General features: G+C 38.8%; 1 protein-coding gene across 7 annotated transcripts in view; it reads right to left on the bottom strand.

Annotated features, from left to right (window-relative positions):
* Nucleotides 1–13,087, bottom strand: part of arap2 (ArfGAP with RhoGAP domain, ankyrin repeat and PH domain 2) — a 304,016-nt gene that overhangs the window by 61,127 nt on the left and 229,802 nt on the right. For all 7 annotated transcript variants that reach the window (XM_043693442.1, XM_043693425.1, XM_043693434.1 and 4 more), the window contains one exon: nt 10,050–10,155. In XM_043693442.1, the coding sequence (XP_043549377.1) occupies nt 10,050–10,155 (106 nt within the window). The remainder of the gene's footprint in view (nt 1–10,049; nt 10,156–13,087) is intronic.

Genomic DNA, 13,087 nt, shown 5'->3' with positions numbered 1-13,087 from the left:
GTAAACCATGACTTCTTTGTACCCGAGGAACACTATCTGAAACCTGAGTGGTACAGAGCTACCTTTTCACTACTGTATAAGAAAAAGCCGTTGGAGCATGCAGTCTAGATTACTTACAGCATGGAAACAGGCCCTTCGGCCCAACAAGTCCACACCAACCCACCGAAGCACAACCCAGTCCCTTACATTTACCCCTTCACCTAACACTACGGGCAATTTAGCATTGCCAATTCAGCTAACCTGCACATTTTTATTTGGACTGTGGGAAGAATTCAGAGCACCCGGAGGAAACCCACGCAGACACGGGGGGGAATGTGCAAACTCCACACAGTCAGTCGCCTGAGGCGAGAATTGAACCTGGGTCTCCGGCGCTGTGAGGCAGCAGTGCTAACCACTGTGCCACCGTGCTGCCCAAGCCACAGTTTTAAAGGAAGGGTGAGTACAGAACAGGTGAATTTTGAATGAAGCTCAAACTGCACACCAAAAATATGCAACCTAGGATCCAGCTAATCTGAATGTTTGAATACCTGTGTCTTACCCAACATAGGGTAGCTCTACTACCTCACTAACAGGAAAGAATATGAATTCAGTGGCAAGTGGCTTCAGCAGGAATCTGTAGGAGCAGTCCCAAGAACACAGACCTTCTATCCTTTCTTGCCTGCTAGCTATGGGAGGGGACCACTGTTGATCACCACTTGTCCCATTCCCTCATGCCTCTCCCACCCAACCATGCCCTTGAACTGACAAATCACATGACCAATGGTAAACAAATAAGACTGGTGGATCATTTTGCTGTGGTGCTCAAATCATCTTGCCCTGTGATTATACTCCAATTCAGGCACAATCTAATTGCTAGGATTATCAAATATCTTGAGGAACACACTCAGACCATAAGTTGTAACTTGATCAAACTTTTGACCATCACGCTTCGCAAAGCCAACAGAGATTTTGATAAGTAAAATAAAATCTGCTGCTTGCACTTGCCATTCTTGTCATTGCTTCTGTACAGAATATATAGAGGGTGAATGAGCATGGAAAGTCTATACGTTGACATAGATGATAAGAGGCCATGGGTTTGGGTAGGAGATATGAGTTGGCATGGAGGGTGTGAGGACTAATTTAGGATAGACAGATTCATGACTTAGCACATGGGTTGATGTACGAGTAAGACCTTATGAAGTTGTATTCTGGAATTTTCCCACATTCAGACTACTCCACCAATGGACCATGAACATCAAGTCCTTGAAAAGCTGGCCTGACTGCATTTAAGAAGTGGAGGGGTGGTGAGGTTGAAGATGCATGCACCAAAATGGAGCCAGTCATGCCAGTAATGCAAGGTGTGTTTTACTATCTGCATCCTATGCACAGCCAGAAGTTGGGGGTGGCAGGGATGAGGGTAGGCATCCAGAATTAAGTCTAAGTCTTGACTGCCATTTTTAAAAGGATTACAGAGTATCCACAACTGTGTGTAAGTCCGGGCCTCAATGTTTCAATGGTCTTATACAGGATAGCCATTCTGTATAGCTCTAAGTAAATGGGAGAAATGAACAACTAAGTGCTAAAAACAGCCTTGAGCATTGAAGATGGTATTTGAGAGCTATAAAACTAGACATGGTAAACAAAGAAATGGAAAGTAGTTCTGAGCATTCTGTTCCACACAGGCTCTAGCAGGCTACAGAAGATAAAAGTTAATTTATAAGCAGGCTATTAGCACACAATTTGGATTAAAAAAAAACATTGTTTTCATTGACACTTTGTATTAAGGGGAACCTTTAAAGGGCAGTAATGTTGTAACAACATAACAGCTCGGTCTATCCATAATAAGGAATGTGAATAATGGTGACTAAACGATATCAAAACTGCAGATGGAAGTAAATGACAAGTCACCAAGTATGGACCTTGTCGAAGCAACAGGCATTTGACTTGACTGGGTTGTTTATGTAAGACTTTGTGAAACATTTTGTGACATTATTGATGGTAGCTCTGTGGTTTTGAATCTGTTTAAATAAATCCAGCTCTCTCAGCAGAGCTTTTGTCTGAATGATTTGTCAATATCATTTAATTCCTTGGTTCAGCTTTAGTGAAGTGAGGTCTCAGGAGGGAGGCCTTACAAAGTCAACAGAGAACCCTTTGATCCCATGGTTCAAAAATTAAAAAAAAAAATCATCTAAAGCTTCACAGAATAAAAGATAACTTTATTTCACCTAATTATAATGAGATTTAAACAATTGAAGGTAGGCATTTTCTCCTATTAGTCTGGAGTCTATGCAGATTTGTCTCAGATTTTAGAAGATAATCCAATTTCAAATACTGAAAAAAAACTTTTCCAATAATGTTTTGGCAATAACTATGATAAATACATAACACACAAAATATTCCATCAAAATTTTTATGAGTTCTGTTCTGGTAACTTTCTTATTTAGTACAGAACTTTGGGCTACTGATAAACTTAGGACAGTATCTGGTGCATCTGAATATATACTTTAATAATGAAATTTAAAAGGAAAAAAATGCAAATGACTGAAAAATCTCAGCATGAAAAATAGCTAATTGTGAATGAAGGATAGCAATATCAGATTTTGCTTTTTATATTCTTTCATGGAATACAGGCATTGCTGGCAGAATCTGAATTTGTTGCCCAGTCCCTGATTGTTTTTGAACTGAGGGTTTCATTGGTTCAGTTTTGAGTGTGGTTGACCAAATTGCTGTGGGACCGGAGTCACAAAGAGCCAGGACAGACCAGTTAAGGATGGCAGATTTTCTTCCCTAATGGACAATATGTGAAACAGATGCATTTTATGAATATCAATGAGACTAGTTTTCCATTCCTGATTTTGTGACTGAATTTAAATTCCACCAGCTGCCATGGTGGGAGGCGGGATTTGAACTCACATGCACACATCCTTTAAATTACTGAGTGACATTATTACGACGTTGCCCTCTACTGTTAAAAAAAGTTGAAAACCAACTCCATTGCAACTGACAAAAAAAAATGCCTTATGACCAACTACTTCCTAATTTTTTCTTTTTCATTTTATATTTGTTTAAACTTCAGGCAAACAGTTAGCAACATTCAATGTTGACTTTTACTTAAAATAATTTGACAATCATCTTCCTTTCTACACACTCACACATATATATATGTATGGAAAGCAGCACTGTTCAAGTTCTCACATTACATATTCTCCTTCCATAATCTCTTAAGAATTGTCTGACTTTTTATGCTCAAGGTGAAGGATGTCACTGTTGGAGAATGGAAATCATTTTCCCTTTTAGCCCAGTGTCAACACTCTAGGGTCAAGTGTAGCCTGCACAACATACAAAGTTAAGCTTCACTTAAAGTGTTCCAAAAATATATCTAACAACTGTTTTAGATCATCTCGTACAGCAGTGTACATATTTATTTTCTACATCAGGTGTCCTAGAAGCTTCTCTGAAAGACATTACAATTCGTTACCAACCAAATATCACTGTCTCCTAAGAGTTCTGTTAAGCAAACCCAAATTAATTTCACTTAGGATGCTAGGTCAAGAGAAGAGATATTCCCCCATCAGTTATATGTGCATTCGACTCCAATCCCAGGTTATGAAAGAGTATCCTCTCCTTTTGTTTCATCCATTCTCTGCTTCTTTATTTCAATGTTCTGTTAGTTTCAGTGAACAGATGATATCAGTAAAAATCATCTACGTTCTATACTAAAGAAGTTAACTAACAACTCAATGCAAAACGTGAATTGAATTTATACACCAATATTCTAAGAAAACTGAAAATTTATAGGTTTATCAAAATGAATCACTAGGAAACAAGAAAATTCAATATATTATATTTATTCTCTGAAGCGTGAAATGCATCAAGCATCAGTAAAATGAATTGATTGATTCAGCATGCAGTCTAAAAGCACATATATGCCAATGCTAACTCCTTTCTAATGCTTTTATTGTTAATAAACCCCAATATATTAATATTTAATTGATTTCTACAGATTTCTGAGCACAAGAGTAACATATTAACCATCAGGCATTCAGTAAAGGGGTTATGGTGAGATTTTAACAGTGTAAAAACTGTGCAGGGGAACAGTTAATATGGAGCTGGATATTCGTCCACTCTTATCCCATCCTGATCGGTCCAGTCAAGACAATTTCTGCGTAAGATAGCTCCTACAATAGTGACTTCCCTTCAAAAATATATCCTTGCTATAAAGCACTTTGAGACATCTGGTTGTGAAGTTAGAGGCTATAGTACTGAAAGTCTTGCTTGTTTGTTGTCTCAGAGTTTCATTTGCAGAGATCAGGACTATTAGAATAAATGCTGGTGGACCCTACAGTATTATCTTTTGAAAATCCACTCATACTTAAGGTAACAGATGTTGCTCATTCAAACCTTAACTCTCTGTTTATGTGAGTTAAGAGAGAGAGAGTTGAAAAACATGGTCACAGCTTTGTGACACATTGTTTGAGCACTTCTGGTTGGACCAGAGAGCAAAATATGAAATGAACTCCAATTCCAACTTCATTAAAATGGTTCTGAGTAACACTAGGTGAAATCCATGGAATAACCAAACAACATGAAATGTGTGGTTTGTAATGTTTTCCAGTAGCCAGCTCCTGTAGTTTAGCAACAGGTGCCCTTCATTTCACATTAAATTTTACATTTTTTTGTCATATATTTACAAGGCATAGAAATTTGGAACAGAAAAGTACGGATTGAACAGCCTTTTCCTATGCTTTATGATTCTCCCCAAACTAAAAAATATGTGGAATTGACAAAAACCTACTGTGAGCACATTTTTTTTTCCCAATTTGGAAGTTGTTTTAGACCTCACCTACCTTCATCACCAAAACTTACAGCTGAATCAATAGTTATCCTTACCACATCGACAATAATGCTTTCACGGTGCGATTTGACATAGTTGACAAAATTTGAGCAGAGTTTTCAGAGCGGGTTGCTGGTTGGGGATTATTCTGAAGGTTTTGAATAAGTAGAAGGCTTCTAATAATAATTTCAAAAAGACTTATTTTCAAAACTTGAAGGTTGTAGAGCATTAGCGCAGCAGGGAAATGTCTCAGGAGGGACAGGGTAATTGCAAAAAACTTAATGTGGTGAGGCAGAGGTATATATTCTACTGAGATACGCCTTCACCTGTCTGTTAATGCAACAGACACTTATGCATTAGACAACTGCTTTATTGTTTTCCTTTATTTCCTTTTTTCTTTGGTCCATATCAATGCATGCTGTAATTACTTTTGACAGAACACGATGTTTGGCTCTATGAAACTCAGATCATAGTTTACAATAATATATACCTTGGCATGGGGAGAAAAAGGCAGGAAAATAATTCTAACCTATAAAACCATATCACATCTGTTCCTCCTTCAAAATGCCAATGCCAAAGACGAACTGTGTACCTACAGGGATGGTCAGAGACTAAATCATCATTCTCACTCCCACCATCACTCCCCCCCCCCCACCCCCGCCAACGTACTTGCGTCTGAATCTAGATATTCCTTCTAAGTATATCTGAAGAAAACAGCAGTAAAGGTCAAAACCAGAACAACTTATTAATCAAATTTGATAGAACTATATTGGGTACTTCTGCCACGACACTCTGGACTTTAGCACTTGCTGTACCAGAATACAATGTACATGTCTTGCAAAAGGTCGCCACACACACACACACATCAATGTCTGCTCTAATTTTGGAACTCTCCACACAAAACCCCTTCCTAGTACTGCTGCCCTGGCAAAATTCACTCCCCAATACATCACCTTTTGATGAAAATTCACAAGCTGTTTGAAACCATCCATGCTGCACCTCACTTACCATTTTGTAAAGACCTGTTCAATCCAACTAATTCCCATCTTCCATCCTTGCACCCACCCAGGGCAACATTCCTGAGAAAGCTCTATCAGCAAGCAGCCTTTGGATCAAAGAATGGGAAAGATGAAAAATCACTAAAAGTTTCTTCTGACAAACCTCAGCAAGCTTTGGACTACCATGAAAAGTATGGTCCCTGTTAAAACAGGTTTAGGCCAAGTCAGGGCACCTGTACAGCAGGAGCCTCAGTGCAAACCTCTTATGTATTTGCAAAGCAACACGAACAGTGCTGCATATCACAGAAGAGTGTCTCATCCACAGGTCAATTGGCAGAATAAACATCAAACCCAGAAAATGAGAAGTCTATCACTTGACTTCAGAGAGTTGTATTTACATAATGCATAAAATAATTAGAACACATTCACCCTCAGCAAAATGGATCAGCTCCAAGACAGCAGAGTATTACTTTACTATTACTTTTCAGGAAGTCAGAAGCAAACATGCAAACAAGGGTGCTGCTCTATCTTTGTTCAACAAATAAGCTATGATATTGGAAAATGAAAATTCAGAACTAAACTTACAACACAAATCGACAAACTCCACTTCTGGATAGTGGATGTGACAATATCTCAGTGTAACAAAGTTTAGAGAATTCCATCTGTCAGACAGTTATAAGTTCATAAGATTTAGGAGCAGAATTAGGTCATTCATTGGTTAGGCCCCTGTTGGAATACTGCATGCAATTCTGGTCTCCTTCCTATCAGAAAGATGTTGTGAAACTTGAAAGGATTCAGAAAAGATTTACAAGGATGTTGCCAGGGTTGGAGGATATGAGCTGTAGGGAGAGGCTGAACAGGCTGGGGCTATTTTCCCTCGAGCGTTGGAGCTGAGGGTTGACCTTATGGAGGTTGATAAAATCATGAGGAGCATGGACACTGTAAATAGACAAGGTTGTTTTTCCCCCGGGGGGAGGGATCCAGAACTAGAGGGCATAGGTTTAGGGTGAGAGGGGAAAGGGACCTAAGCAGCAATTATTTAATTCAGAGGGTGGTGTGTGTATGGAATGAGCTGCCAGAGGAAATGGTGGAGATTGGTATAATTACAGCATTTAAAAGGCATCTGGATGGGCATATGAATAGGAAGGGTTTAGAGGGTGATGAGCCAAGTGCTAGCAAATGGGACCAGATTAGATTAGGGTATCTGGTCAACATGGACGAGTTGGACTGAAGGGATTGTTTCCGTGCTATACATCTCTATGATACTATGACTCTAAAAATGTTATGGCACTGGAGACAGTTCAGAGGAGGTTCACGAGATTGATCCCAGAGATGAGGGATTTGTCATTTGAAGACAGGTTTAACAATTTCGGCCTTTACGCTCTGAAATTTAGAAGAATGAGGGGGGATCAAATTGCGGTATTAAAGATGAGAAAAGGTGTGGATAAAATAGACGTGGAGCAGATGCTTCCTCTTGTGGGGCATTCTAAGGCAAGAGGTCACAGTCAGGATAAGGGGGAGCAAATTTAAAACAGAGTTGAGGAGAAACTACTTCCCCCAAAGAGCTGTGAATCTGTGGAATTCGCTGTCCCAAAGTGTGATGGATGTTGGGAGAGTGAATACACTTAAGGAGGAATTAGACAGCTTTTTAATTGGTAATGGTTTCCTACCTTCTCTCCATATTCCTTCATCCCATTACTGATTAAAAATCTGTCTAACTCCTCCTTATATTTACTAAAATCCTCCTTACATGCCTTCAGTACTACTACATCTTCCCTCAAATAAGGGGATCAAAACTGTGCACGATACTCCAGGTGCGGTCTCACCAATACCTTGTATAGTTTCAACAATACTTCCTGACCTTTATATTCTATTCCTTTAGTATTAAAGCCAACATTCTATTTGCTTTCTCTATTATCTACTGTCCCTGCATGCTAGTTTTCTGTGACTCATGATCAGATACATCTAGATCCCTCTGCACTGGTGCATCCTGAAGTCTCTCCCCATTAAGATAATATATCGCCTTCTCATTTTTTCAAACCAAATGCATGACCTCACACTCATCCATGTTAAACTCCATCAGCCACATTTTGGCCCAATCTCTGAATCTATCTATATTCATTTAGGAGGTTCTTAATTCCTCATTGCAATTTACCATCTCGCCTATTTAAGAAATTGAGAAAAAAGTTAACATATATCCCTGGACCTGACCACACCATTAGGATTCTGTGAACTAAATCAAGAATAGTAAAGCTATGCACAGATTGAATGAGGAAAAAATAAATAAATGAGGACAAATCAACTTAGGGGTACATTAGATTGATCAGTTAAAAATATAATTGGGCAAGGACAGAGAATATGCTGACTGTCTAATACCTATCGACTTCACAATAAGGAATTAGAAAATAAGCCACACACAACTGAAAATAAAGGTGAATAATAATTCTTTCCAGTTAATTGTAGGGCAGCTAATAAGACCCTACAGTAATATTTCACTGAGGTCAGAAAAATAATGCTGCGAAATGGATCAATTTGCTGGTCATCCATTTCCGAAGGTGTTATGTCATATTTACTACTGGTTATCTGGAACTGAACAGGAAGAATTCCACCTCAAAATGTCAAACCGCTTCATTAAGTCTCACAGGCTAGTCAAGCTATTGAACCGGATTCAGTTATTGGATTACCCAGTTTGCAATAAAGAATTAACTTGATGCCAAGCTTGATTGCCAGTGTGCCATCTCAGATCTAAACAGACTGTGCATAGCTTTCAGAAGAAGAATTTTCACTAGGTGGTTATTAAATAGCTGATGAGAATCTTTCTATTAGTACAGTTAAATAATTTTATTAGTGCTCCGCTGTGCTACTACTAATGATTGGCAAGATCTCTGCTCTCCAATGAACTTACAAGGTATCTTTATAATATCATGAAAGCCCCATACTGGGTTTGTGTCTGATTCAACACGATGTGGCTAGGGACCATCTGTATGGAGGTTATGCATACTGGTGGACTTTGCTGCACAGAATAGCAGATTAAGCAACATAAAAGCTTACTGTTATTTGAGATGATCTTGCACACATGTGCTCGAAATGCTCTCTGTTATTGCCATACAGACCTTCTTTCGACACATGATGAGATCCAATACTGATCTCCAAAGTGAATTTATGGTGGTTTGCTCTGAAGTGCCATTAAGTACCTCAGCAGACCAATGGGGAATTATTTTTGTCTGTGTTATTGTCAAAAAGATGACAACAATTCATTTGCTTATTCTTTGGTAATTTGAGCATGGATTTAAACCTTATCTAGATGGATCATGAGCCTTTCAGAATCAATAGGTAAAGCATCAAACTACAAGAGGCATTTGGATGGGTATATGAACAGGAAGGGTTTGGAGGGATATGGGCCGGGTGCTGGCAGGTGGGACTAGATTGGGTTGGGATATCTGGTCGGCATGGACGGGTTGGACTGAAGGGTCTGTTTCCATGCTGTACATCTCTATGACTGTATGACTCTATGACGACTGGCCTCAATGTTCTGACACTAGCTGTAACACTTCATATCCTTTTTACATGCATCGTCTGGATTCAGACATGACTGCAGTCACTGGGCAAAGTGTTTGAGGGCTTTCAACATTTGGAATCTCTTCTCAAGCATCAGCCACCACCATCAAGGGGAGGAGGAGTGAAATTGAACAATGCTCAGCTAGTTTCAACAAGATACCACATTTTAGATCAGAATAAGGGCAAAGGCACTGTTTGGGATTCACCATCAATGGACTTATCTAGGGAACTTCTCTATGGAATTCACAGAGATCTTATTAATTCCTGGACATCTTATGTTCTGATGAAGGATTATCATCAACCCAAAGTGTTAACTGTTTCTCTCCACGGATTCAGCTTTCCCTGCTGAAGTTTTAATCATTTTTTGTTTTCACTCACAATCATTTTCCACTTCTGGCTAAGCAATCTCTAAACAAATGGCATTAGATATATTTTACTTTGGAAAAAGAGGCCATGCAAATTATGTCATGAACTAAATCCTCCAATCTTTGAGGAACTTGTATGTAATGTATGAAAAAAACCATTGAATCATTATTCAATTACAAAGTGCCTGTTAACTTGTGCCTACCCCAGAGAAGGGCATATCCCATGCATATTTACCTGGAACTATTGATGCATTCCAACATGAACAAGGGCATGTAATGTTCAAACTGAAGCTACAGAAATAAAATTCCACATACCTGTAAAGGTGACCAATCAGTGCAGCAAGTGTAACCCGGTTGACACGTGGTAATGTCTGTATTAGCATTCGATACTTTTCCAACCGTTCGTTTTCGTTTTGTACATCTAGTGACAAAAGACAATTGGAGGTTAAGCACAGACATAAAGCTCACAAAAAGGCAATAAATCAAATGGACTTAATATAACTGAAGTGTTTAACTATATGTATGTTTTTAAAATTACAAGCTTGATTACCATCCTGGCCCTTTCTTCATGTAAAATCACACACCACCTTCATGAGCACAACTCATTATAGAGCAATGCCCTTCGTGACATAGGTAACAGGTTGCTGAGAGCTGTGTGTTCTCTCACAGGGCTCCAGCTCAACTGTTTTAATGAGATTATAAGCACTTTATGGCATGGAAGGCTTTGCTTACAGAATTCTGTAGGGAGTTAATTTTCACTTTCCTCGAAACAAACAAAACTTTTATGCAATTCAGCTTTCAATGAATTCATCTAGCAGTTCACTGAGCACACACGAAATACCTTTGCACTCTAGGGCTTTATGATTTATGGAGCTCACTGTGATTTGTGGTTTGGGGTTTGTATCTCACTTCAATGCAACCTTTGCTAAAATTACATTCTTAAAATATTCACAAGAAACATACAAACAAATTCATGATGCGTTTGCATTCGAAAATTAGATGCATTAAAATGCTTAGGTTGGGATTAATACATTTTTCCCACTTATACATGTACATTTAAATATATTGCTGTGATTATACAACTTAAATTAGATACGACTTGTGTTGGGCATTGTGCATTTAAATAGAAGCTTAAAAATGAGGAATTTAAAATCACAAAGCCTGTGCATGTAATATTGCTAAATGTCAATTTTGTAAAACGTTTAACCATTTCAGAATTATTCATCATTGTTTGGAGTTTAACCATATGAAAGTCATACACTGCACAAAATACTGTTTCCTGGCCTGTCCTAATTTCAGGACAAACTCAGAAAAAACACCCATAATGCTGGAAGTCTCATGGTGTTTGAACAAAAGAATAATCTGCTTTGCATCAGCAAAACTTCAATGAGTAAATGTCAGGTAAAAAAAAAAACTAAATGAGTACGTGCCCTGCAGAAGTAGGTAAGCTGTTCCAGTCCAATGACATCCAAACAACAATGTGGAAAATTGCCAAGTTATGTCATGTTCACAAAAAGCAGGACAAATCTAATCCAACCAATTATGCCTCATTAGTTGATTCACAATCATCAACAGACCACGGGAAGTAGGGTTGTTAAGTGGCACTTACTCTGCAGTAGTCTCTTTACCTGAGGCAGTTTGGATTCCATGAGAACCATTTTCTCCAGATGTGGATAGAAGGAGCTGAATACAGTCAGTTAAGTGAAATCAAGGCAGAATGTGACCGAGTATGGCACCAAGAGGCCCCAGTAAAACTGAAGTAAATAGGAACTGTGGGAAAGCTCTGCATTACTGGAGTTGTTATCTAGCACAAAGGAATACCTTTGAGATTGTTGGAAGTCAATCACCTTAGTCCCAACACATTCTCGCAGGAAATCCTCCCGAGATTTTTTTTTCTCTAGTCAAGCTGTTTAGATGTTATTACAAGCATCTGAAGCTCCTCTGGTAGAATTCCTGGATTATACACAGGATTAGAGGCATTGCTATGTCTCAGTGTTCCCATAAATCTTCTCTGTAGCTGGTTTCCTACCAACCTGTTCAGACATATCAGGGCATATCTCTGAGGCAGAATAGTACTTGAGGCTGTGTCTTCTGGCATTACCACGATACTACAAAAGCCCTAAAATTCTGACTGTAATTTTCTTTTTACTTAACCTATTTTTTTGAAACAACCTGTTCAGAGATGTTATTATACACCTCTGGAGCAGGTGAGACTTGAACCCAGGTCTCCCAGTCCAGGGTAGGGACATTACCACTGCACTACAACAGGGTCCTGAATCCTCTCTGTAATTTCCTAGGTCTGATCATCTTCAGTTGCTTTATCAATAACTTTCCCTCCATTACAATGTCAGAAACAGGAATTATTTGTTGTTTAAAGCAGTGTTTGATTCCATTCACAATTCTTCTGATAATGACACAATGCTTACATGTAAGTTCAAGATTAGAGCCAGGCTTGAACTGAGAAGTGATAAATAACATTTGTGCCACACAGATAACAGGTAATGACCATTCCAAAAGCAGAATCTAACTCCTTTGGTTGTGCGTTAGATTGAAGCCTTTTCAGTGAGAAGGACCCTCTAAATGAAAAAGATGTCTTTTTTCAGCAAGAAACTTGTTAGAGGCAGGACAAATTCTCAGGGCAGAGCTGCAAGATTTTAATAATACAGGAGTAGCACAGTGTAGTGAAAGGATGTTCTCAACTGAGAGCAACACTTGTTCTGTTTTGTTTTAGCTGGCTGTTTCGGCCACATTTATTTTCAAATTCTAAAATGGGATCACAAATGGTTTGTTCAGTACCAATCCAATGGCCTCGCTATGACCCTCCATATTCAAATACTTCTACAGGTCACAACTGACCTAAAACTTAACTCGACCAGTTACACATTACACAGTCTGGAAGAGGGAGTTTAAGGCTGGGAATCTGCAATAAGCAACTTACATCTGATTCTTGAAAGTCTGTCCACAAAACTCAAGTTAGGAATCTGATGGACTACTTTCCACTTGCCTGGATGATTGCAGCTTTGATAACTCTCACAAATTACAGCACTGCGCAGTAGAAAGAATTCTGTTTGATTATCAGCTAATCTATCACCTTTAAATATTCATTTCATCCAGTAACAACACACAGTAATGTGTACCATCCGCAAGATGCACTGCATCTTACTTCTTCCCAGCCCCTTCCAAACACATGCTTTCTACCAGCCAGAAAGGTAATGGCAAATTCTATTCCAACTCACTGGTTGGATTTGGAACTGTGCTGCAGTTCCTTCATTGCCAAGGTAATAAAATGTTAGCAATCCCCTCCTAACAGCACTATGATGTACCGATCTCTGATGAATTACAAGGATTCAAGA

Source organism: Chiloscyllium plagiosum, chromosome 1 (genome assembly GCF_004010195.1).
Source record: "Chiloscyllium plagiosum isolate BGI_BamShark_2017 chromosome 1, ASM401019v2, whole genome shotgun sequence".
NCBI classification, from domain to species: Eukaryota; Metazoa; Chordata; class Chondrichthyes; order Orectolobiformes; family Hemiscylliidae; genus Chiloscyllium; species Chiloscyllium plagiosum.
Note: the sequence above shows the minus strand (reverse complement) of the source record. Positions and strands in the feature narration are given on the sequence as shown.